Source organism: Lepisma saccharinum, chromosome 26, assembly GCF_977018435.1.
Source record: "Lepisma saccharinum chromosome 26, izLepSacc3.1, whole genome shotgun sequence".
NCBI lineage: Eukaryota > Metazoa > Arthropoda > Insecta > Zygentoma > Lepismatidae > Lepisma > Lepisma saccharinum.
The window spans coordinates 22,220,941-22,248,688 of record NC_139254.1 but is presented as its reverse complement, the minus strand read 5'-3'; the positions used below and the strand labels follow the sequence as shown (position 1 = coordinate 22,248,688).

Below are 27,748 nucleotides of genomic sequence, written 5' to 3'. Positions count from 1 at the left end.
TTGTAGAGAGACCCAAAGCTTTTGGTACATATTAATAATCTATTAACATTATCGACCTGTAGATATCAAGTTGATGCAGTCTCTATTAGCTTATTTATGTTAAACTTTATATTCTTTGAAGTGGATTTTCGAAAGGGAGGGCTTATGTCTACATTTTTAAGTAATCATTCTTCATTTTACCATATTTTCCTGCCTTTGACGTTACTATTTTTAATATTGGACCAAAAGAGGGGGGGGGGTATAACTCCCACTAGTCTCCCTTCGGCACGCCACTGATTCTTTGGCAATCTGGAAAGATCATTATCGAAATATTGCTATTTGATGTTGCTCGAAGTTTTTATTGTTCTTTCCAGTTTCAAGATATCATCCACTTATCTCTTTTGGGGGAGGGGGCAAATACCTGTGTGTAGCCTGCTATATCTGCCGATGTGACACAATATATTAAGAAATTTTCCCCTCTAGGATTGACTTCGCCCGCCCCCCCCCCCCTCCCCCCACAAAGAATTCCTGGCTACGGGCCTGGGGCAAAAATTCCCGTCCCGATCGCGACTTCGGGAAATGACTTCCTGGCTTTTTGGGATCCCAAGCAGGTAATTTTAAAAAGTCGTCAATTCTAAACGTTTTCTGCATTGTAAATGTCTGGAACTTATCGGAAATTGTTAGTTTTGTACCAGAAGTGCAAAAACAAGCACTTAAGATGGAAATTACGTGTAGAATTCGAGATTTCAAGAGCTTTGGGAAATTTCGAACATATGCCGTCCCGAATGCCGGGATTTAAAGAATTTCCCGTCCCGACCCAAAAAATTGTGTCCCGCACACCCTGCAGTATGGTCAACCTTATCTCCAAAGATAAATAAACTCTCCTTGCCGCCGCTACACTCATAAAAATGAGTATTTTTTCTTTAACGACTTTAACTATAATTTACTGGGAAAAGGTTGACTTTCTTTTGCTTAAAACATGTTTGAAACATGTTTTTTAACTCATGTTTAAAACATGTTTTTTTAAACTCATGTTTAAAACTATGTTTAAAACAAAAAAAACATGTTTTAAACAAAAAACAGTTTGTTTTGTTCTTTTTTTTTTTTTTTTTTTAAAAAAAAATTGCCAACTCTGAATATTTGTACATAGTGTTGCCCACGGGACGAGACGGGACAGGCTTTTAAAAATTCGAGACGAGACGAGATTGACCATGTGTCATAAGACAAACGAATATTTTCAGACGAAACAGCATTTCCACGAGACTCCACGAGACGAGACAGGCCAAAGTGTCGTCTCGTGGGCAACACTATTTGTACATGATTATTCAAGAATATGTTACGAATTGTACCCTCCGTAGTGGGTTAGATCTATTGTTTCTTTCCATATATTCGTAGTGCTAGTCACCCTGATCTGTGCCCAGAGGTATCTCATTGTTTCTACCCTGTGCTAAGCTGGCAGATGCTCACGTGAGAGAACGTGGCAGAGTTTATGTTTTTCAACTCTTCACTACAATAAAGAACACGTAGTTCCCTCTTTAGTTTTCCCTCTTCTATGAAGGGATAATAAATCTGGGAGGATGCCTCTGTTTAAAGATTGTTCTCTTTCATTATGTCCTCGTAGATCAAGTTCATATCGACCACAGAATTTTAAGCAATCGATAATTCTATTTAATATATGCCTATTTTTCCGGACAAATTCATTGTGTCTTGTAATTGACAGCCGATGTCCTTCATCAATTTGTGTTCGAACATCAACCCTGCCAACTCACTCAAACATAGCGAATAAAAGCCACCACAACACTACAGTAGAACATGCGAGATCGAGCGCGACGTGACGGAACTAGCCCCGAATCAGCACTCAAATCCATTCCACTCTCCCCTTCTCTCTCTGCTAGCATGTGACCTTCACTGTAACATAGGTGGGTGTAGGCCACGCCTTCCTTTGCGACGTGCCCCGGAGACCGATAATTGACATCAATGCTGTCGTATTCATTGCAGCAGACGATGAATTTACGTGGGTAAAACTTGCCTTTTAAAAGACTGTGTGATAGTTATGCGTTATGGTGGTTGATAATTACGTCAATACGTCCGTTTTTCTTTAGGGGCTAAGCCCCGGAAGCCCCAAGGGACGAGACGCTACTGCTATTACCAAAAGATAGACTTGGGAAAGAAAAAAATAAGCAGTTCTAAGTTCATAGCAACACATCCATGAAAAACATCCGAACACATTATGCACCTTTAATACAAGACTACTCAAAATGTCACAACTGGTCTAGATACTGAAAATTGCGAAATCATTTCCGAAGTCTGAATCTGGAAGGGATTTTCCCCCAATCCTGATACGACATTATATGGAATCCCTTACACCCTAATAAATCACAAAATCAATAAGTGTCATTGCTAACACATGATATAATTTTAAAGATTAGTGAGAATTCCAGGTAGGAATTTCTTCTGTATTTTTAACATGGGGGGAGCAAAGCAGGCCCTCAGGCGGGCAGTTGCCCCCCTCTAGCTACGACATGGGTGTTCTTGTGTTTGTCTCTTCATTAATTTATCGTATCATCTTCGCAATTAACAAAATGTGAAAAAAAGTGGCGCTAAGTAACAAAAATCAAGTCAAATCATTGATTGATTGCTTGATTTGGTTTATTTTACTTCGCTTCTTCGCCACTTTTGGCTAATCGCGAAGATGATACAATGTAATTGATGAAGGAACACACTCAAAAAATACCCATGGCTAAGCCGAGATTCGAACCCAGGATCTCTGGCTTAATAGTCAAATCAAATACTTTTTATTTTCAAATGGGGGTGGGTGTTACGTGTATTTTTTTTAGTATTCATTCATCATTTTGCAAACCTTTTCTGTTATTGACGTTCTATTTTTAGGAATACTGTGCCCTAAAGGGGGGAGGGGTATGACCCACACCAACCCCCCTTGAGCACCCCACTGATTGCTACCCCAAGTGTCGACGTCACGGCACGTCACTGGCATTTATTATGATGATTATTTACTTCCGCTTAACGGATTTCAAGACAAGATATTTAGCTCATACGGCTTTGAAGGGCAGTTCCGAAGATTTATGCACACCACTACTTATGATAATGTGCGTAAAAAATATTAACCAGCAACTTTACTTTTCGTCAATTGTAATAAATAATTTAAAGTTATCACTGAACAATTATTTTTGCTATTTACAATTGGATCTGACTCCTTTTTTGTTATTCAATAAATATTCAATTCTGTATCTATTTTAGATTATTTTCCTGGCCAATTGTTTTTATATAAATTTTGGCGATCCACACGTAAGGTAGATATGTATACATGCTGTTATGTATCTTTTCTTTCATCATCTTTTTACCTATTCATGTAATATACAATATGAATTCACTTACAATGCAATTGACATTATTTTAATTTAATATAATTATTCTAATTTTATTGTTATTATTATTATTGAAAATTTGGTCGGACCCCCCCCCCCCCCAAATGTATTTCTAGATTCGTGCCTGGCTACGATTGCAACGATGAAGGTGGAATGTTTAAATTTAATTGATGAACCGTCAGTATCAAAGGAACACCGACAGGACTATAATATCAAACTTTCGAAACCGATGTGGTGGCTCGAAAGTTTGAATACAGACATTGCCTCAGACTTTACTCCACCTCTGAAATAAAAAAACGCCACGTGATTTTTTCGTTGTAATAGAAAAGGGAGTTTTCTGCCCACTTCTCACTTCTGAGACATTCGAAGTAAAGAAACAAAAACGTGGAATTCAAATTATATTTAAAAATGGAAAATGTAGGTCCTTGCACACGTTAGATCAAATTACTGTAAGAATTACTAACGATATCAGCTGTGGATCTTAACGAAGAAAGAGAACATACATGCCTAAGAGCTAACAAAAAAATCTGAACATTTTCACGTCCTGACTGCATTCAGAAAAGAGGCCCGACTAAATTAGGTAGGTAGTAACCTTATGATCAAGGCCGTCCGCAGAATATTTCCTCTAAAGGGGAAGGGGAGGGGGCAGCAGTGTTGAAAGTGGGTGAAACATGGGCTGATGATTTCCTCCAGTTAGGAAAAATCAAATAAAGCAACCCCACCACTAGGAAAATTTACATAGGCACTTAATCTGCTGTCTTTTACGGCACCCCTCGTTCATGTTTCCACGCTACAATTTCACTATTTGAAGTATATTAACTCTTTCTAGATATCTCGGGGGGGGGGGGCATGGTACCCTTGCTTATGATTAAACGAAATTGATGGAGAAACTCAAACGCAGATAACGAAATTGTGAGTCACCATAACTCACTCAATCATTAGACGATTCCAAGTTGAGGATCAAGTCTTTTATGTTCACTTTTCCTTCCGGTAAAACCTTCTCCGCAAACTGTGACACACACAAGAAATATGCGTTGCTTCCTCACTACATACGCACGCGAACAATAAATTTCCGGATTTCTGCGTTCTCACGCCTTTGTTCACTTCTAAACGTCACACGAATTTGAAAGACCACAATGAAACAAAGAACTGAATCCTGCTTCTCCATTAATGCAATTGTGGACGATTCAGTGCTACAAAGTTCCCGAACTAACTGCAATATCAACTTGTAAGTCACAAATATTTCACTTCATTGTTGCAAGCCAAGTACCATTGCAACTACAGTTGAAGTCCTGATTGGAACACGAGTTCGGTATCTTTGACACAGCTCGAGGAAGCTGATCGTACGGTTTCGAGTCAGCACCATGGGCGCCCATAGGATTTTTCCAGGAAGGGGGCAAGCAAGGTATTTTTTTAAAGGGGCGGCAAACAAGGACCATTTCCCCCCATGATAGTGTTGATGGCTAAAAAACATTCCTTCAATTTTAATTTATCATGTTCATGCAATAATTAACATATATTATTGGTGATGAAATTGAATTTTTTGTTGACTTTGATTTTCCAGGGGGGACCTCCGCCTCCCGTTGTCCCCCTTCCGGACGTTCATGTGAGCACGTGTTTTTCTGAAAAGCGCTGTTGTCACTCTTACCACCAGTGTTTAGACATCCATTCATTGACTGCGATGTTATACTCCCAAGCAGGGTTGGCATGTTAAAACAAAAGTGTTTAAAACACACGGCTATGTTTTTTTACAAATATTTTAAACGTTTAAAGCAATGTGTTTTGAACATTTTTTTTACAAGTGTTTAAAACACATTTTGGTGGTAGATATTTTATAGTCTGTGATGATTTTTTTGTTTGGCAACCCTGTTTTTTCATTGAATCTGTGTCCATTAATTCCGTGCTTTACAGGACTCACTTATCGCACAACACTTGAGCAACCTTATGTTCTGACGTCACAGGAGAAAGCTTTTTAATTTTATTCTAAATGCCTATGTTGATAGGTTAGGCAGGCTAGCTATGTATGCAAAAGGTAGCAAATTTGTTGTGCTACAAGAAAGACCCGTGCTTTACTGTAGAAATCGAAACTTCTCAGTTCCTTGTTTCGTATCGTCTAGTAAGTTTGAGACTGGGGGAAGATGGAAATGGAAACTAATATCTGAATACACAATGCGTTATTTTGATCATGACATGATTTTTTTATCTTTTGCGATATGATTCATTGGTTTGTATAACTGAATGAAGCGCAGATGCTTACTTTTGGTAACATAATTTTGTACTTTGAAAGATAAATTGATCTGGAGAATCTATAACCTATGCTATAACACTGCAGGTTGTTTTCTGCTATATAAACTGTTCAGGCAGCAGGAAATATGTCACCCAGATTTTTCCAGGATAGTAATTCTATAATATTTAGTTTCTTGAAACTTAGATGAATATAAATCCTAACCTACTTCAGTAGTGGCGAAAAAAGGGGGGCAATTACCCACAACTTTTGTCCCTGCAGTAGAGGTATGCGGGATCCCGAAAAGTCGGGATCGGGAAAGAAAATTTCCGTCCCGATCCCGACTTCCGGAAAGGACTTCCCGACTTTTCGGGATCCCAAGCAGTCTGGAAATTCCGAATGGTCATTTTAAAACTTTCGTCAATTCTACTAGACGTTCTCTGCATTGTAAATGTCTGGAACTTATCGCAAATTGTTAGGTTTTGTACCAGAAGTGCAAAAACAAGCACTTAAGATGGAAATTACGTGTAGAATTCGAGATTTCAAGAGCTTTGGGAAATTTTGAACACATCCCGTCCAGAAAATTTTCCGACTTTTTCGGGAAATTGAAAATTTTCCCCGTCCCGAATGTCGGGATTTAAATAATTTCCCGTCCCGATCCAAAATATTCTGTCCCGCACACCCCTACCCTGCAGTATGGCAAACCTTATCTCCAAAGGGAAATAAACTGTCCTTCTCGCCACTGTACTCATAAAAATGAGTATTTTTTCTTTAACTATAATTTACTGGGAAAAGGTTGATTTTGTATTGTTTAAAACATGTTTTAAACTAAAAAACAGTTTGTTTTGTTCTTTTTTAAAAAAACACACAAATTTTGGCAACCCTGCTCCCAATGTCTCGACATTGAATATATATATAAAAAAATGTCACAACGCAATAACACAATCTAGCAAAGATAACGCATGTTAAGAAATCTCTAAAGAAACTTAATTGGCAACATCTTATTTATTCCACGTGGACTTTTCTATGCTATCACAACCCTGATCACAACTAATAACAGAACACACTTTCAGAGAGGGGAATTTCTTTTCCTGGTTGGGAATGAAAATAGCCTGGGACTCTACACAGTGTGTTGGGAAATTTCGAACATCTTTCTTTTCCCGTCTCCTCCTGACTCGAGTAACATACGTAAAATAGCCTTGGTAAATTGGGATTATCAAAGCACCAATCAATATGTAGAGTTTAGATTAGTTTTGATAGCTTTGATATCTCATTTGTTACAGAGCCTGGAATAAAGAAATGGGACCTTTTAACTCAACTGGCCAATGAGAGTGCCTGCAGAGCGTCTTTCTTATCTCCTTGGTTTCAAGGAGAGAAATTGAGACTGCAGAAATCTTTGTGCGTTTTTTAATTCACATATTGGTAAGTAATATAATCGTTTTTACTATGTACTTACAATATTTTGATATAAAAAGCGATATAGTATAGAATGTAATACATTTTTTAAAAAAATATAGTGCAAATTTATTAACATAAAAATGATTTGTAAATGCCACTCAAGTTTGTTTACATCACAGTTCAATATTTACAATACAAGAGGGATTATTTGATCATTGAAATTCTTTAAATGCTCTGAACGTATGTTTGCCATTTTTTTCCTTGAAGCATTCTGAAATTTCCGATCGATAAACTTAACGTTTTAACTTTGTTTTAAAATATTCCATTTCCGTCCAATATGATCTAATACCAACAAACAACAATGGGTCAGGAAATAATTACGTGTTTTCTCACATGTTTTAGATTTTTTATGTTTGCTTATCACAAAGATTGAGTGGCATTTACAATCTCGCATTAATCTATGTGATCTTGTTTTATCATTTCTCCTAGCACAAAGACTAATTATCGTAGAATTTTGGAAATCATTCTCACACGAAATTTGAACCTTCCTTAAAGTAATGAGCACTGTTTGGACTCGAAAAGAGTTATGCTAAAAAAAAAAAACAACTTGAAAATTACTTTGCGCACTACTCGTGGACAAGATATTCTCCGTCGACAAGCGACAGTAAATATCGTAGAAGCGTGAGAATGAACGTCGAAGTAAATCGGAACTTTAGTATAATGCATTTAGGGACTTCATTTTAATGCTAAGGGAACCACACCTAACAACGAAAGCATATATTGAACAAAACCTTAAGTAATCGCTAAAACTCCGCAGTATTTGTTACCAGACGTACATCGAAATCGAACCATGTAAAAATTGCATTCGTAGCATGGTGAAATCGCAATAAAACAAAAGCAACTTGGGTCTTTTATTTATATGGTTGTTTTGTGACTCCCGTTTTTTATTCACATGCTCAATGCTCCTATTTTATAAATTGGTGGTGAAGTTACCTTGATTAGGGTGACCAGACGTCCTCTTTTATCCGGACATGTTCTCCTTTTTAGGAATAGAAACTCCATGAAACGAACTTTAAAGTTTAAACATGAAAGCCAACGGTTTACTACAAAGGAATAAAAAAGGCAAATAGGCAAATTTCCGCACCCCAGTCATTACTATTAAGCACTGAGACTGCTGGAACGCATGTAGTCTGTGCAGTTCCTTTTCGGTTGATTGATATCGTTTTTTGCCACTTTTGGCTAATCGCGAAGATGAGTATGAGCGATTATATGATGATTTTGATGAAGGACAGCCATGCCCAGGCCGGGATTCGAAACCGAGGCCTCTGGCGTTGTGGTGCGGTGTGCTAACCACTCCAACACAGAAGTCGGCCAGTTCCTTCTCGAGTTATACATACGCGATACAGAAATGCGTAGTGAGAATTTTGATTATTAAGTAATATTTACTTTCATGAAATAACGAAGCGAAACAAAATATCTAGTTTTAAAGGATGGAAGAAACGAATATGGGGTAAAGTGTAAGGTGGTTGCCACTTTCCCCTGCTGTTGAAAGAGTGGGATTGAAATCATATTTCTCTACCCAATCCAAACTTCCTACAATTTTAATTTGGCTTTTCGGAATAAGTTAAGCGAATCTTACTTGTTACATTTGCATTCACTTGTGGATATATTTCAGTCTAATATCCAAGAATTAGAAAAGGAGTAAAATTCTGTGCTTCAAATTACAGATATTCTTTGTAATTTGTTAAAAAAGAAAAAAAAAGATTAGGAGATTGCTTTCTTTGCTTAAAGGTAAGATGAAGTTCTTGAAAGAGATCTTCTGAAAAGAATCTGTGAGCAAAATGTTGGTAAGATTTTTGTATATTGATTAAAGTAATGGCAAATATATAGCCATTTTTTGCGGTGTCCTCTCTTTTATGACTTTGTCCTCCTTTTCGCCATGCTCTGTCCTCTTTTTTAAATGTATGGGTCTGGTCACCTTAACCTTGATCAATTTCTAAATGAAATATATCCATGGTATGCGATTTCCCTCTTTCTTAGAAAGTGAGCTATAATCTGTATCAGTTATCTCTGTAGCAAGACCAGGCCCAAGTTATTTTGTTTTTGTGCGATTTCATCATGCTACGAGTGCAATTTTTACATAGTTCGATTTCGATGTACGTCTGTTAACACATACTGCTGAGTTTTAGCGATTACTTAAGATTTTGTTTAATATATGCTTTCGTGGTTAGGTTAGGCAGGTCAGGTTTGGTTCTCTTAGCATTAAAATAAAGTCCCTAAATGCATTCTACTAAGTCTAAGATTTACTTCCACATTCACTTCCACTAGTCTACGATACTTACTGTCGCTTGTCAATGGAAAATACCTTGTTCATGGGAAGTGCGCATGCTTGGGCAAGGTAATTTTTAATTTGTTTTTCTGTTCAAATTTCGAGGGACAATGATTTCCAAAATTCTACGATAATTAGTCATTCTGCTAGGAGAATATAAAAGAAATCATAAAACAATCAGAACCATTAACCAAGGCCACACAGAGCAGCAAAGATGAGGAGAAATTGAGTTGACACCGCAAAGCAGTATATGCAGGTGTGAAGGCTGGTAACTGGAATCTTTTTCTGCCCCTCCACGTAATCTCATTTTTTCTCAAGTGTTCATTGGTGGAGCTGTCTTGCTTCATTATGTGTGCAGACACTTGTTTTCATTTGTTGCTCCAGAGATATCAGGGACAGAGTATAGATGACCTTTTTATATCTGCCACCCACTATGTGTATTGAAAATTTGTTAGTTTCATACATCTAGGGATGGAGGAAGATAATCACTTAATTTTTTACATTAAAGATGGAAAGAAAATCATAATTCTTACATCAATTACAAATGTATCTGTCCATGATCAACAAATAGATGCATGTCATAGTTGTTTTGATATTTCTCATACGAATTTATATCATAAGACAAATAAAGTTAACACCAATTATGTTGTTGTTGGTTTTATGTATATACAAGAATATACATTGACTTCTGGAGGATTGTACACATATAAAATTTTAATTTTTGCATCAAAATTTCCAGATATGAGTCCTAGTTCTCATGCGGGTGTTCTCTTTGAGTGTCCCTCCATTATAGAGCGACCACAAGGAAAAAAAAAACTTGCACGAAAAGTCGACATGCAACTTTCCCTTCCTCCATTCAGCTCGGGCCATAAGGATGCATGGTGCACTGTCCCCCTCCCCTCCATGCGAGAGTATGGTGCACAGGAGTCATGGGTCTGTTCAGGTTTCTTTGCTTGTGGTTCCACTATAGTTTCACCTAATCTTAATTCATCCTCAACATCCGATTAGCCAAAAGTGGCAGAAAAGCAACATAAAATACCAAAAATAATCCAAGTAACCAAAAGTTGTTGGCCGGACATTAGGGCAACCATACCAACAGTGCATTGTCAAATTTAAGAACATACTGTACTGCTGGACAATGGTGATTTTGGTATTGTTGCCAACATGGGACAATAAGGTTTTTTTTTTTATGTTGGGCAACATATTGAAACATTACCTGGCCCCCATGGTGGAATAGTTATCAGATCATGCTATGATGCCAGGGGTCCCAGGTTGGAATCCCAGCCTGGACATGCATATTTATGAGTGTCCATTCATAATTTCATCATAGCATCACTCAGCCCCATCTTCGCAAATTAGCCAAAAGTGGCACAAAAAGTGTAGCAATATAAAGCATATCAATATTGAAACATAAGTAGATATATCTTAGTGTTGATATACAGGGCAAGTTAAAAAGAATGAAACAACTTTACACAGCTATTATGGCGTAACTATTTATGATAGAAAATCAAACAAGGCATCAATATAAAGAAAAACTCTGGAAGTTTTATTGCCACTCGACATGCTTATGCAGCTTTTCCACTGCTCCACCAGGATCGCTAGTGTGGCAAAATGGCAAGTGACCAGCAGAAGGCATATTGTGTGTTGAAGTTAGCGAAAGATTCAATCACATTGGTGCAAAGACATTTGCGCATAGTTACTGTAGTAATGTGTATATTCCAACCCTTCCAAAAGATCTGCCAGAGATACAGTGGTGAATTGTTAGTGTCTTCGAGACCATAGTGGAATATTCCAAATGCAGACAGGCAGGGGGTGTCAGGGTGATGTCACAGATATCCATGAAACTGAAATATATTATTCTAGATACAAAATTATGAGACACATATTTTTTTGTTTCGCAATAAAAAAAATTTGGCCGTCTTAGGCTGCTTCAAAGTTTGGGGCCAAATTTTCACAAGTTTTGGTGCCAAAAATTGTAAACAGCTGTTTCTCAGGAACTATTAAAGATATTTGGATTCTGTTTTTTTTTTTATCTGAAAGTTTATTGAAAGCCTTTTCAAATGCATATACAACGAACTTTATATGCAGCTTTTGGGGTGTGCTATGAATGAAATTTTAAAAAATTAGCCATACAGCAATACCTCAAGTTGAACATATATAAATTTCACGGGGTGTATATGCCTGGTTCTAGTTTTACACAATATTTTAATAAGCACATTGACAAGCTGAAAACTTAAACGTAAGACATTCTTTATGCAAGCTAGGCGATGTGAACTCCCAGTACCGGCATTGCATATGTTAGTTCTGTTCATGAAAGCTTTTTCTACACAGGCAGTTTCAGTATTAGAGATGGCATGCAGTCTTCCAGATTGTCCAAGGGGGTGTGGTGGAGAAAGAACTTGCAGAATATTTTGCAAAGGTATCACGTACTGATGTTAGTGTTGCCTAATTCTATCAGGAAAATTATAGCCCTTTGCAGGTCCATGTGGCAGCATTAAATTTACATGCACTTCCTGCATCTCAAAGTACACTTTAGTTGCTTCTTCAACCCACCAGCAGTCATCATACATAACAGCCAAAAAGTTCTCACTTTGATGTCATGAATTTTACAATACTGCATAACATGTGAGCTGTTTCCAATAGTAACATTCACTTCTTGTTTCTCATTCTGGGCAGTTCTTGCAATGGAAACTACAATATCATTTCCAGTTCCCTCTGCATGCCACACATGACTTTTATGAATCATTCGCACTGCCTGCACATGTTCCCACTCTTTGTGTTTCATATCAAGGAATGTTTGAATCTCTGCAGATGGAATGTAAATCAGTGTAACACCTGATGTATATGTCTCAACAACAGTCTGAAATTCTTCTGCAGTCTGAATGCACTTAATATGCCCTGCTGATAAATTGTGCCGTGTAGCAAGGTGCTTAACTGTGTAACGACCCTGCGTGAACATATGTTCAAGTTGTCTGAACTTCTAACTCTTGCTTTGATATACACATTTTTTATGCCTGTTCTCAAACCAGGTCACTTTATTCTTTTCTCAGAAAACACTGCTTTTCCACTTGTAAACATCTTCCTAATGACTCAAAACTCAAGCTCAGAAGGAATTAACAGCAATTTGTCTCAAACGAAAAGAAACAAATGAACATGTGAATATTAAAAACAAATGACTTCTAGTATGTTCTATAAATAAGAAATGTTGAATATGATCAGCAATATCATGATATATACCAATTACATGAATTATTTGGTTATGGACTCTTATGATTTGTATATTGTTTACCAATAATAGCCTGATAAAATAAGGTTTGTCTCCTTCAATATTACGATTGTGTTTAAGTTTTCAGCTTGTCAATGTGCTTATTAAAATATTGTGTAAAACTACAACCAGGCATATATACCCCATGAAATTTATATATGTTCAACTTGAGGTATTGCTGTTAATTGCCCTGAAATTTTGAAAATTTTTTAGGGTGGCTTTTTCGAGATTTTGGGGGTCCAAAAGGGGGCTAATTTTTTAAAATTTCATTCATAGCACACCCCAAAAGCTGCATATAAAGTTCGTTGTATATGCATTGGAAAAGGTTTTCAATAAACTTTCAGATAAAAAAAACAGAATCCAAATATCTTTAATAGTTCCTGAGAAACAGCCGTTTAAAATATTTGGCACCAAAACTTGTGAAAATTTGGCCCCAAACTTTGAAGCAGCCTAAGACGGCCAAAATTTTTTTTATTGCGAAACAAAAAAAATATGTGTCTCATAATTTTGTATCTAGAATAATATATTTCAGTTTCATGGATATCTGTGACATCACCCTGACAGATTTTCTCAAATCTGCCAGAATTGAAATGGATTTGCCCTAGTCGACGACATACTGTATCTTGTATGGCAAGAGCTTGATTATCATTTGGATGTTTGCTGCATGTCATGTGGTTCCTTTATTGGACCATTGAAATGTGAATCACGTGAGGAAAACTTCCAGAGTTTTTTCTATTGATGCCTTGTTTGATTTTCTATCTTAAACAGTCATGTCATAATAACTGCGTAAAGTTGTTTCATTCTGTTTGACTTACCCTGTATATATACACACATATGTATGTCAAGATACCTTTAGGTGGTAACACAAAATACACTAGAGGGTTTACTTAGATTTACACATTTCATGGGATTTAGTTTGTGGGGCATGGTGCTGATCACATCACCCCCACCTTTGCCCAAGACAGTGTGGATCCCTAACTCCACCCCCCCCCCCTTCATAAATGTGGGATTATTAGTTACAGTGGAACCATGGGCAGAAGAGCTTGCACAGGCCCATGGCACCTGTGCATCGTTCCCCAGCATGGAGTGGAGGGGCACAGTGGAGCATGTTTCCTTGTGGTTGCTTTATAGTTTCGCTTCTTTTTTTTTTGGGGTGGGGTCTATGTTTCAGTCATATTAATCACAAGTTACTAATAATGGAATTTTTTTTCACAGCAATAGACCCTGTGTTGATGCGATTGGGATCGACGGAGTACCCTTGTACTGACGGGAAGTAGACTACACGTCCTTGAAGGAAGTCTACAAAAAGCTAAGACATCCCTTCAGGATACAGAAAGCAACGACCTTGAAAGGTAAGATCTTTAATTAAATTGTACGGAAAAGTGTGGTTTAGTGTGTGAATGTGTATACTGCTTATAATTTTAATTGGTAAATTAAATCCATATCACCTGCCCAGGATTCGAACCCAGGTCTTCCGCATGGTAACCAGATGCTATACCAACTGAGCTACCATTGCTCGTTGGTACCGTGTATTTCCCATAATACACCCTGTGACTTTATTGCTTGTTAAATTTACACAATAATTGTAATTCCGATACAAGGTTAATTTATCCCTTGCACAATGCCAGTGTAGCATATTGTAGATATGAGAATCCATATATTCACAGCAGTAGCGTATCCTGGCTTAAAAATATGTGCTATCTCATATAGTATTCGAATGGACAAATATTTGTGAGACTGAGTTCTCTTTTTTCCTTCATTTTTTACATTTTGAAGTGATGTGACATTGTGATTATAAATAAACACCTCAAATATACATATTTATGAAAATGCACATTGTGTTATTAAGGGAAAAACCAAGGAAAGTATTCCAAGTATCTCATGCTTATTCATAAAAAATAATGGCTGAGGTTATCCTACCGTCAGGATTTGAAGCTTATCCTCATACGGAAGCCAAGAAAATTGTGTTGTCAATAAATTGTTAATTATGTCACTAATTTTAGTTCACAACACAGCACATAGTATGTCATTCACAAAAATAGCTATAATTCACGTACTAACTCACCACAACACACGCACTCACTCATCACAATACACGCATGATCTACCTAAAACAAACCGCGCACTAAGGAAACAAACTTTTTAGATGCAGTCACAAACCATTTTTGGTCAGCTAACAAATCTCCAGAATTTCTCGTGTACTCTGCTTGTTTCAGAGGTCAAAAGCTTCTTGTCGTACCATCTGCAAGTGTTCATTGGAAAGTGATGTTCTTCGCCCAGAGGGGATTTGTCTGTCATAAAGCAACCCTTTCCCCTTTCCAATAGTAGTTTCGCTCCAAAATTTCCCCTTGCTGGGAAGATACCACGCTGGTAACAATGAGTTCACAACACTGTCAGCATCATAGAACGAAGTCTGCCAAGCTCAACTCACGCAGCGACCTGTGGATTTCAAAGAAAGCAGGCAAGATTGCCAACTCGTTAAGAAATAAGTGTAACAACTTGTAATAAATAAGTGTGCCAACTCCAAAGAAACGCCATCATCATCTCGTTGAAATGAACAATTTTATGCACATTTTCTGACAGATTTTTTTTTTCTCCTCTGAGCCTGGGCTTTGCAGGTAGCATGGAATATACGCCTCTGATTCACAGTCATTGCCTATGTTTTACATCGTATATTTGCCTAATGCTAAAGGTAGATGTATTAGAACAATTTGAATGGTTTAACTAAAAAGTGTCCAAGCTATTATACCTTTTAAGTAAGTAAATCACAAGCAAGCAAATAATGCAATAAATCTTTTCCATGCACGTTGAATGTGCTTCAGAAATTCCCTCCTACTAACAATGTTCGTCTTCCTTTATAGAGAGAGAGAGAGGCATCATGGAGGAAATAAACTGGAGGCTCAGGTGCTTGGAACGCTACCACGACCGGTTGACACACCACCTATCCCGGTTAGAGGCGTTCCTGGATGAACAACGGACGAATGTGAGATCGACATTGGCAGAAGTCGAGAGCATCCGGTGGACACTAGCGATGTCAAGATGCAGAAATGGTAAGAACGTTTCTTCATAATTTCATGTAAGGAATCTCATTAAGAGATAGTGCTGCTTTGTATGACTTAACTAACTCCAGAACTCCTCCCAGGTACCTAATTTTCTTATTCCGTGCCACTTTTATGTTTTTTTAGGTTAATTGCAATGATGAAGGCCAAAAAAATTATGGTTACATGAAGTTAACGAGGTCACACTTAAAAAGAACATCTGTACCGAGTTCAGGCTTGAACCTGAATCTCTCTAAGTGCCTCCCCGATGGTGCAGTGGTAGCGTTGTTGCCTTGTAATCAAGGGTACTCAGGTTCAATACCCAGTGGAGGCACATAGTGGTTCGGATCCCACTTTAAACTGTATGTTCAGTCCTGATTAGCCTTACTGTGCATAAAGTGAACTTAAAATGGCAAATACATCAATCAATCGAACCTGACTCTCTTAGTGAAACAAAGTAGACCATGCAAACCTTTTCTTTCAAGTGACCCATGCAATAATGGAACGTAGACCATACGTGGATTCATACATGTTTTGTTTTTGACAGGAACACTAACCATTTCTGACTTTTGTGAAAAGGTTTGAGGTACATGTTCCTACCACGTTTTGTCATAAAATGATCCAAGAGAAATTCCAAAATGCTAGATAAACCCTTAAACATGAAATTTAGATGTGTATATATATACTAATATGTATATACCAATGGAACACAGATGTATCAGATCTGGTTCAAACCTGCATTTTTCACAATTTTATTTTTAGTGCATATCCTGTGTGGCCCAAATTATAAAGTAACAGTTTCCAGTGCCTGAATTATCCTGTTAGTCATGCAGAATCCCAGAACTTATGATTGATTCTGGATCGCTATATTTTATAAACACCTCTATAGTGGTATAACATGCACACTTGTCTGAGTAATGCCACAATTTGCTTCCTTACACAACATTTGTGTTCAAGGTGCAAGTTGGCAGACATTATTTCATGTTTTTTAAGTAGAATATTCTATTACTTCATTTTGAGCACAGATCTCCTGCATTTGGTACTATACTGTTATTCTAGACAGTATGAAGCTAGATATTCCTTGTTTCTTCTATTTTACATAGGTGGTGGCATTTACGTATATTATTATTGGAGAGGACATTTTTATTTCGTTCTTATCAAATTTGGAATTTTATTCACCATTTTAACACCAAAATGCTGTTTTATGTTGCACTTTTGATCCTGGAATGTTCTCAGTTTATGTACCAAAATGTTTATATTTTATTCACAAGAAATGTATGTGTGTTAAACTATTCATTATGATATATGAATATACTGGAACTCAAAAGCCATCGATGGCAGAGTGTGTGATCTTGCATTCTAATGAACTCAGAAGGTGAACCCAAGTTAGTAATGGGATGAATCTACATGGTATGTTGTTTAGAACAAATGAAAAGATTTTTTTAAAAAAAATATGTTCTTCACTGCAGAGCAGTGGTTCTCAACTTTTATGAGACCACAGCCCAGTAAATTATTTTCTTATAATTTTTGCACATATACATTAATTAACACCTAACCTCAAAATTAAATATTAATAAGTAAATTATAGTATAGTAATAAGGAGGAATATATTAGTTATGTCTAGGCTTGAGTTGGTGTTTTAAGTCCACTTTATGCACAGTAAGGCTAATTGGGACTGGACCTACAGTTTAAAGTGGGATCTGAACCACTTGTGCCTCCACTGGGTATCAAACCCGGGACCCATTGATTACAAGGTGATGACGCAACCACTGCGCCATCAGGGAGGCCCCTTTGTGTCTAGGCTTGTTGACAAATATAAGTATATGTTAATGAAAATTGTTGTGCAAACTTAAATAGATTTCTAGAAGAAATAACTCTTTCTACCTGGTATAATTAATGACAGGGTTGTTATTTTTGAAAATGTCACTTCATCAGTTTCATCATATCGTCATTCATCCTCATCTTAACTCTTAGCACGTTTGCACACACATGGATAGCATCGGCTGCAACACCTACCTCGGTATCGTGTGCACCAAGAAACCACTGAGTTAAATGGGATAGGTGCACACGTAGCAGATACAGCAAATTTTCTGGAAGGACCTTCCGATGGTGGGTATGAATCCGGAGCTCCCCTCGACACAAGAAGAGTCAGACCCAGCCCCCTTCGCCTCTGGTAAGGCCAAAAAGGACACCGACCCAAGCCATAAATTTAGCTGGAAGTTCTTTTGAAGAAGAGCAGCGATGCCAACACTAGCATAATGATGCTAAACCTAGCAGTCTGTGATTGCATAATGGAAAAATCTAACATAATTTGCAAACTTCTGTTTGTTTCCTTTTCTTTGTACATACCAATAATTCTCTGCTCTACTTTTATATAATGTGATTTTTTCGACTAAGCATATTCTAGATTAACATGTCAAATTCTGATAATGTATTCAACCACAAATTTACTTGTATATGTGTGACATGTACGTATATTTGTAGCTGAAACTTTTAAATATAATTGGGCAGCTAAATGCCTGTTGGTCCCCCAAACGTAAGTAAATAAATAAAAGTTGCTTATCTGGGAGGGAGAAATTAGCTTCAAAGAACGATATTTTGAGAATTAAAAATAAAATGACACATAGACCTTATTTCCGGTCTAGGTACATGCCGTTCCAACCACACCCTCTCCTCTTCATCTTTTCTTTATTCTCCCTTTTACCTCGCGAGGAACATTTCATGGCAAGAATAAGCAGAATGTTGTGGGGCACAAATAAAACAATTATAACACTTTGTAGTCGACGAATGAATCATCTCAAACTTTCTCCAGCTTCAATGTTGAACTCATCCCGAAAAATAGATGCATAACTTAAAACAACTAAAATTATCCTAAAAATAATAATAATAATAAATTACTGTTACTAATTACACTACCCAGCATGATTTTTGCGGCAAAGTATGTCATATGTGATTTCTAAGGTCTCCTGATTTCAGAAATGTCATTGGTTTGTTTGTATCATGTCGAATTTTCGTGTTAATTGCCATTTTCTGTCTGAAGTGTGTCATTGCATCTTGGTGCTGCTTTGCAATAACAGCGAATAGGCTGTTGTTTGTGGGGCCGCGATTTTCTTTGTTATGTTGTGCGTGTTCAATCCAACCCCCTCCATTGAACTCGTCAGACATCATAGTCTATCTTTAGAATTGTTACAGCCTGAAATGCGGAGTTGCCACTTTGCTGATAGCCGCCATTCTTAATGCAGCCTTGTCCGGTGGCAGTCGGTTGCATCGTGAGTGTTGTGGAAGTTTAACCTGTTGTGTATATGGTGTTGTGTTTTGAAAATTGCGAGTGTGTCAGGAGTTAGAAGAAGATGTGTGAATAAGCCATACTCATTCTTTTACGTGTGTGGGTGTTATATAATGAAGGGGCAGAGTAGGTCAATAACTGCATTGGAGAAAACGTGACGTGATAACTTAGAAACAGACAATGGATTCGTGTTCAGCGACCCAAAATTAGTTAAGATCATCTATCACACCTCTTGCAGCAAAAAATAAGTTTCAAACTGCTGGGTAGTGTTATCAATAATAATAATTCATTGTTATTATTATTTATATCCTAGCAGAATTCATCAGCATTTAGCATAATTTCACAGATTAAACAGTTATTTCTTATCGGGAGGTTGGCAACACAGGGCAGAATTCATCAGCATTTAGCATAATTTCACAGATTAAACAGTTATTTCTTATCGGGAGGTTGGCAACACAGGGCAGGATCCATCAGGCTTTCATGCCTTCCCTCCAAGGCCATGGCGAGAACCCCGATTATGTCCCTGCGTGTGAAAAACACGCTGTTGGTATCGGCACTGTCGCGGAAAACTACCCCTGCAAAAGAACGGTGTGTGTGCAAGCGCGCTTAGCCAAGAGTGGCAGAAACGATAAGTACGTGAACCAAATTAAACAAACTGAATAAATCAGGAAGAGTATTGTGCAGAACATCGGAGTGAAATAAGGAAGTATAACCCCCCTCTCTCTCTCTTGCTCTACACATTACTACATATAATTTTTCTTCAGAAACATTTTTTGTCAACTTTTGGTTCACCTTACAGTGAAATTGGAGATGCGAATGCATTAGCTTTTCCATTGCGTAATATTAATTTCTAAACTTATTATTTTTACTTTCAATAGTAACAAAGTTTGCATATTTTGAGTACTAGATGGACTTACCAATTAATTAATTGCTTTATTCTATGTATCAAGTTGACCACAGATGTATATTTTTACATTTCCTCTGTTTGTGAATTCTAGCATCTGCAGTGCCCACTGAGGAAGAGAGAAGTTTGGAGACCAACAGTGAAGGAGTGGCAACATCTAGTGAGGATGGACCATCCACCTCGTCCGAACCCCAGCTGTATCTGAGCCTAGGAACGACAGGATGGAGGAGTTTCGTTTACGGAGAAGGACAAACAAGATCCAGGGAAGGAGAAGAAGAGGGATCCTCCATAGTTGGATCTCTACAGCCTGCAGGATGCAGTAGGGAAGTGAACATCTTAGGAAGGAATCAGGCTGTAGACAGTAAGATGAGCTGGGAAGGTAATGTACTTGTATTTTATACTTTTCTTGAACTTTCTGTATTTTTATTGCAAGCTTTTTTGTTATTCTTAGCCCGTAAACGACAGCACAATAGTCAAACAGGGGGAAGATAAGAGACTGCACTAGGTTTAATTTTATCTTAAGAGAGAGAAAGTCTACCAGAAGATAGAGGCTTTTTAATATCGAATACACCTTCCCACATTGTTGTATCACGTGCTCAGACCAATCGAGCAACTGGTTCATGATCAGTCCTAGGTTTTTTACTGTTTCAGAAAATTTAATACTCTGTGTGTGAAGAATTATTTCGCATTCATTGATGTGAATATGTTTCAAGAGACTGCCTGTTCCGATAATTGTAAATATTGATTTGTTTGAATTTATTACTAACCCATTTGAAGCGCACCAATCGCTTATGTTCTTCAAATCTTGGTTTAAAAGTGCGACCGCATCCTGCAATTTTGATATGCGTGTGGATATATACAATTGAGTGTCGTCAGCATAACAGTGAACGTTGCATATTTTCACAGACTTGACTAAATCAGCGGCCGAGAGCGTGAATAGCAGAGGAGCAAGGATCGAGCCCTGAGGCACCCCAGCTCGTACGTGAAGTGGAAAAGATAGCTCCCCTGTCTTAACCCGCTGTTTTCTCCCGCTAAGATAAGTTTCAAACCATTTAAGTGCAGTCGGCGAGAATTTATAATAATGAAGCTTGGCCAGAAGGAGCTTATGCGGTATAGTGTCAAAGGCCTTGCTAATGTCGAGCAACACCAGTAGCGTTACGTTAGATTGATCCATCGAGTTAAAAATGTTGTCAGTTACTTTTAAAAGTGCCGTTTGTGTGCTATGGTGAGGGCGAAAACTGGTTTGCTGCCAGGGAAGGATATGAAGTTTGTCAATATGCTTTCGAATTTGATCATTTGCAATTTTTTCGATGATTTTTGAAAGCACCGGCAGAATGCTGATGGGTCGCAAGTCATTCACAGAAACCGGGTTCTGTTTTTTAGGGATGGGAATTACCGTTGCCTCCTTCCAAGAATCAGGGAAACTGCCCGTGGAGAGTGAGTAGTTGATTATGTGCGTGAGCGGTGGGAGGATATGATGAAGAGAGAACTTTAACATTTTTATTGATATGTCATCAGATCCAGATGCATTTGATTGGATTTCGTACATCACTTTCCTGACGTGAGAACCATCCACCTCGCAGAAACTGAACGCCTCTGCACTGTGGTCGAAACTGCTGGCGTAACATTTCTCACATTGCTGCGAGACTAGCTCTTCATTAATTTCCATTTTGGAGGATACGTTGACAAAATGGTTGTTCGGCGCGTTGGTTTAGTTAAGATTTGAGTGAGGTTAAACTGATGAACAAGTGATTGAAGATAGGAAGTGTCGGGTTCGTTTGGTTTCAAGAAATCTACATTAAAGTCGCCTAATACCACTAGATGATGGGCTTTATGGTTAATATCTGATATAATATCTTCTAGGATTGATAGCTTAGAATAGGGTATATCTCCGGGTCTATACATCCCACAGATCCCAACGGTTTCTTTCTTTAAACGAATTTTTACTATTATATGTTCAATATTTGTTTGTTCTTCCGAAATATATGAAATCTCTTCAGCTTGCATTTCAGAGTGTACATATAATAAAAACCCTCCGGCATTTTTGCGTTTTCTGTCTTTCCGCAAAACTGAAAACCCAGGGATATTTATTGTTTTGTCATCAATGTGTCCTTTGAGCCACGTTTCGGTGACTAAATGGGCGTACACATTCATTTCCTTTACGGTGTGACGTACTTCGTCCAGTTTGCGCATCAGGGAGCGAATGTTTACATGTGCGATAGTGAAAGAGGAGGGAGGGCGGGGGGAGGCAGCAGTGGTCGCGTTGGCTGGGGGCGATTTTCTTGGAAGAAAGCAAAGGTCTGTCCCCCCGTTTGCCACTGCAGCCGGGGTTGAGGGCGATGGAATGCACTGTTCCGTTAGATGAGGTTCACCCAGGAGTGGCAACATTTGAAAGTTTAACTTATACCCCGTTAATTCTGACGACCAGAAGCAAAATAAAATCTTTACCTGTGCACATATTTTCCACAAAATCTATAAAGTTGATTGCATTTAACAGAAAAATATCAACTGTGATATACATTTCATAAAGATTAAAAAATAATGAAAAATAATAATATAAAATATAACTTAAATAAAACTTAAAAGAAGAATGAAATTAAATATATTAAATAAAATGAGGATACTTGTGTCCCAGGTAAGTATCACATAATGCATCGCGTCCCAGTCTATGTGTGGAGCTTCATTTTTAACAACACAGTGTAGTTCGGGGGAGGACAACTTATGCACTGGATTTTGAATTATTATTCCTATTCTAGAGTCCCCGGAGCTGTGCCTCTCTCGTGATATAGTTCTTCTTGCCATCCACGACGACCAAAATTTTTCCATCTTGGGTGTATACATTCTTAGTATCGAACTTTTGGATGGCTTGACGTAGAAGTTGCAGTCTTGCCATGCACAGGTCCTCCCTGATTACAATGCCCGAGTTCTTCAGTTTGCTTTTCTTCCTGAAGACTGCCGACCGTGATCTGTAGCTCGTGAATTTCACAATTATGGGTCTTGTTGTTCCGGGGCGGTTTTGTCCAACACGATGCGAGCGACAAATGTCTTCCTGCTTTAATTTTTGGCCGAGCTGTTCTTCAAAAAGTGAAAGCGCAACATTGTCCGTGTTTTCGTCTTTCTTCTCAGGGATCCCGAATATTCGGACACTGTTACGTCTCTGGTATTGTTCTAGCTCGTGAATGTTTTCGTGCAGCTTCTGTATCTCATCATCTTTGCTGCGGAGCTCCTTGCGTAGGTCTTCGAACATGTCGCTGTTGAATTTCAGCGAATCCTCGAGTCTTTCCACCATGATTTTCGTCACCGATTCAATTATCGCTTCAACAATTACTTTCGACACTTCAGGTGTTTGCACTGCCCGCTTTACCTCGTCCCATATCTGCTGCATAAGTTCACCCTTACCTGCATTGCTAGACGGTGATTTGACTGCCGCAGTGCTGCTTCTGCCTCTGCGCTTTCCAGGAGCCATGGCATTGTGGGAGTTTTCGCTTCAATAATATTCCACAAGAACCACAAAGCTGGCACTTCCTTGATATTTTTCATTCTGAACCACTGCACTTACACTTCACACTAGTCATAATGCACCAAATAGAACTCTATAGCTGCTACATATGATTATAAATGTATGAGTTAGTGGGACGCGATTTGAACCTGTTCTATCGCTTGGCGGCCATTCTTTTGGAATTTTGGGGACAGTGCATCTCACATTTCTTCTCTATTTGCAGAGTGCCTTCGGGATTTCCCCGTGATGCCTAAGAACCGAGGAGTGGAGAAGAGGAGGCAAGAAGAAGAACACCAGAGGAAAGAGGCGGAGGAGAGGATGCAGGCGGAGTCAGGTTTTGATGTTCAAGGTCGTGAGGATGAGGAGAAAAAGGGTAAGGAAGAAGAGGAGGTTTCCAGCATGGAGGATAATATGGCAGAGGAGGAAGAAGATGACCAGAGAAGGGAAGAGGACCACCCGCCAGTACAACGAGAAAGAAGGGACCCGATAGTGACCATCTTGGAGAATATGCAAGGTAAGTCTATTTTTGATCCAGCATTTGGTCTTTATGCAATTGATGGTTTCCATGAAATTTCCATGTTTCGTTGTTGTTAGCTACGGCAGAAGTTAGAAATATATTCTACTGTTTATTATTTTTTTTTTTAACAGTGGTGACACACTGTTAGATTGCCACTTTTTCTGTGTGTTTGGTTCATGGGTCTAACTCAGTGCTTATTTATTTTTCAGAGCCAGTGGAAGTTCCTGTGCTCCAGTCAGACGAAGTGAGTATTGCTTCTGTTTTAATAACAATAGCAATAGGTCTTAATGGTATAAAGTAAGGAGGGATTAAATTAATCAGGGATCTACTAGTGTTGTCTGATATAGACATATTGGTGAATAAGTTTATTGTTAAGATTAGAAATAATTTTACTGCTTTGATATATGCATGTGATTGATACGCACAGAGGGAATATGGAACTTTTATGATTAGCATCCAAACAAATTTCTCTCTCTAGATGAAGGGCATCCCCGATGGCACACTGGTAACAATGTCGCCTTGGAATCAAGGGGTCCTGGGTTCGATACCTGTTAGAGGCATATTGCACAATGATTTGGATAACAATCTAAACTCTTGGTACAGCCCCAATTAACCTATCTGTGCATAAAGTGGAGTGAGAATAACAAATCAATCTTTAGATGTAAGTGTCTTGTTGAAATTAGATATTAAGTTAGGGGTAGAAGTTATGAGGAAAATTTTTCTAATACAAATAATGTATATTGTGTTTCAGATGGAGGACGCGACCAACTTTGTCCACGCAGTGATTGACTACTTGGAAATCCTTCAGTGCGACCTGTGTTCTGATCTGGATGGGAGGCTCTCTTTGTACATGAGAAAGGCATTGGTCACGAACATGCAGACCAATTTCGAGAGCCTCCGGGCATCTCTGTTTCAAGATCTTCGGAGATGTTACAACTTGTTTAAGTATAACATATTTATGCTCCATCCTCTTAGTAAGGCATATTGCTTAATTTTTGACATAAGAGCGTCAATAGCATTAAAAGTGCGGGTCTGTGAGTTGCTGGAGATTGACGACATAGAGAGACGACAGGAACATCAGATGTGGAAGTCAAAGGTTGTTCAGGAGAGCCTGCAGGCAGCCTTCGCACCACCACCACCACCAGAAGATGAAGATGAAGTGCGACTGAGGAGGCTACTGGAAGTAACAACGCCTCACATTACAGAGTCAACGTAAGTAAGATGCTTAATTTTTATGTTTTGATTATAATCAGTTAATTCCAGCCTAAGGTCTTTTTTAAGTTCTGCTATGTAGTGAAATTATGGCATGTGGTGTAAGTTAAGCTTATCTAAAATCTTTACATTTATGTGCTTAGATACAAAATAATCTAACAGTTATTTGAAGTGGTTTTCATTTTTTTTATCTGCGACGTTTTGTTCTGGTTTCACAAGACTTTTTTAAGCTACACGAAAATATACATACAACAATACAACCTCGGAACGAAAGGTGGCAGATAAAATAAAATAAAAACCACTAAAAATAACTGTGTTAGATTTTTTGTATCTACAAAAAGTTGTTATCTGAACCTTTAAGGAGAACCTTGCCCTTAAACGTATTTGGGTCTTCTGTTTTAACATAAGATAAGTTTCTATGCTTGTGTAATATTGGTTCATAGAAAAACCTAACCTTATATTGGGGGTAGTACGTAGCTTTCCTTTTATAGATTTTAACTTTAATCTTCTGTGAAACAAGTTCTCTGGGAACATGTCAAGAAGTTCTGTTTTGAAATGGCTCCAGTTTGCTATCTGATTCTGCATGACATCCTCTTGGTTCTCGAATCGATGCCAGAACATTATAGTTAGTGTTTTTCCTTTACTTCTGCCAATGCTTTTTTTACTAAACAAACTGCGACTGCTGTACCTCAGAACAGGCAGAGTCATCTGGTGAGGGAAAGACAACTCACTTGCAAGTGAGGAATGTCTCAAGTAATATGCACATCAATCGACAAGTCAATTGCCTTTTTTTAAAAATGTAAATACATTTTTAAAAAATAAAATTAGAATGTTGTAGAATTTATCTTAGATTGCACAACGAAAATGGAAGAAAATACTTTGTTACAAATTTACTAAGTTTATTCAAATGGAAGGAAACGGTAAAATCTTACGATATAAAATATTTTGTGGCCTGGCTACATTCTCAGTGGAGATAAAGAGTGGCATTGTAATTCAGTGTAGCTAGTCGGCGAGGAAGATTGTAACAGACATAGGATAAAAATGTGCTTTCACCAGTATTTAACTGTTTACTGGATAGTGGCTGGGTGGAAATCTTTTTTGTTCTGTTTTTCATGGGACAAATGTGAAAATAACATAAAATGTGGGAAAATTTTGTGGTATTTTTCTATGTTGGGACCATGAAAATATGTGAATGTTTAAAAAAAGTAAGGAAAAAATTGTAAAATCAAGGAATGTATCTTCTTCCTCTCTATTCGTTTCTACCTTTTATACTAAGAAAATTTATTTTAACTCTCTACACAGTACAAAATGATAGCACATGTTAAATCTTGGACATTTTAGTTGTATTTCTAGGATCTCCTAGTACATGAAATATATTCTAAGTTTCTCTCTCTCTGTTCCCCTCTCCCTCTCTTTTTGTATATAATTAAAAAAATAAAATCATACAATGTGAAACTTTCGTAGATGACAAAGCCATACAGAAAAATCATATCAATAGGGTCATGCATATTTTGTTTTTGACGGAAACAAGAAATGTGAAATAACATTCTGCAGTGTTCACTTTTCATGTTTCTGCAAGGTGTGAAGTGTATTTTCCTGTCATATTTTGTCACGGAATGATTTGAAATAAACTCTTAAACATGAAAATTAGGGTTTATTTGCAGACACAGCACTTTCTGAAGTCTCATTTATCCTGCAATTTATGTAATTCACGTACTTTATGTAATGCAATATATATATATTTTTTCTCTATTTAGGATCACAGTGGAGGAAGTCCAGAAGAGTCCAGGAAGACTTTCAAGGATGTGGAGGTGGATAAGACGCCTTCTAAGGAAAAGAGGCCGAGGTACGTCAAGTAATTATAAATAACGTGAACGTCTTTCATTTGTGCATGTTTATCGTTATTTTTGTTGTTGTTGTTGTTGGTGATACGGAATATGATGAATGGAGACTCACAAACATCCATGCCCAGGCCAGGATTCGAACCTTGGACCCCTGGCATCGTAGCGTGATGTGATAACCACTCCTCCACAAAGGGACGATGATCTTTGCTGGAAAAGGTTTTTTTTATTTTATTTTTGTCTGACTCGTTTCTTTCCGACGATACAGTCGCCAGAAAATTAATCACATGCTCATACAGGCCAGGGTGTATGATACAAGTAATTTCCATTCTACATGCAGAGAGGACCATCTAATGACAGTAGATTGCTCTAATGTTAATAGAAATATGTATTTCGTGATATATTAATAAGAAATGTCTCTCATTGTTAGTAGTATTTCAATGTATTTGCAATTTTTCTGTGTTCTTTTCACAGGTCCGGCAGCTTCATAGCTCGAACATCTTAGCTAGGGTGGCAGTGCCTGGTGTAACCAGAAGCACTCACTCCTTCAGAATGCCACCTTAGCCTCATTTTTCTATTATTGTCCAACTTAGGCTTCATACATCTTCACACCCATCAATAGTTTATCTGGACCACCCACAAATATCCATACATTGTCAGAGTTACAGTGGAACCCGATTTTACATGTTCCTGCATTATAAATTCAATATTCATGGTTCCAATAGAGCAAATTGCTATATAATTTTCCTCGATTTTACATTTTCCCACATTTTAAATTTTTTTTCGGCTTTGTCCCCTGAAAAACGTAAAAACGAGGTTCCACTGTATTTTCATGGAGGATTTGGAGGTAGGAGGCATTGGAGGATTCAA

The 27,748-nt window shown here is 37.8% G+C and overlaps 1 protein-coding gene across 1 annotated transcript; it reads left to right on the top strand.

Moving 5' to 3' along the window:
* The first annotated feature begins 17,734 nt into the window (after positions 1 to 17,734).
* Positions 17,735 to 27,383, top strand: LOC145979589 (uncharacterized). The gene is made up of 6 exons (XM_083112555.1): positions 17,735 to 17,792; positions 19,904 to 20,188; positions 23,532 to 23,822; positions 24,035 to 24,069; positions 24,577 to 25,037; positions 27,353 to 27,383. Exons 1-6 carry the CDS (start codon positions 17,735 to 17,737, stop codon positions 27,381 to 27,383), a joined length of 1,161 nt encoding a protein of 386 aa, XP_082968681.1.
* The last annotated feature ends 365 nt before the right edge of the window (positions 27,384 to 27,748 follow it).

What these genes read in the sequence shown, in the direction of transcription:
- LOC145979589 (XM_083112555.1), top strand. Translation starts at nt 17,735, where the DNA reads ATGAATCCGGAGCTCCCCTCGACACAAGAAGAGTCAGACCCAGCCCCC. An exon ending in CAGTAAGATGAGCTGGGAAG is followed by an intron (nt 20,189 to 23,531) that starts GTAATGTACTTG and finishes CTCTATTTGCAG; the next exon opens with AGTGCCTTCGGGATTTCCCC. An exon ending in CATCTTGGAGAATATGCAAG is followed by an intron (nt 23,823 to 24,034) that starts GTAAGTCTATTT and finishes TTTATTTTTCAG; the next exon opens with AGCCAGTGGAAGTTCCTGTG.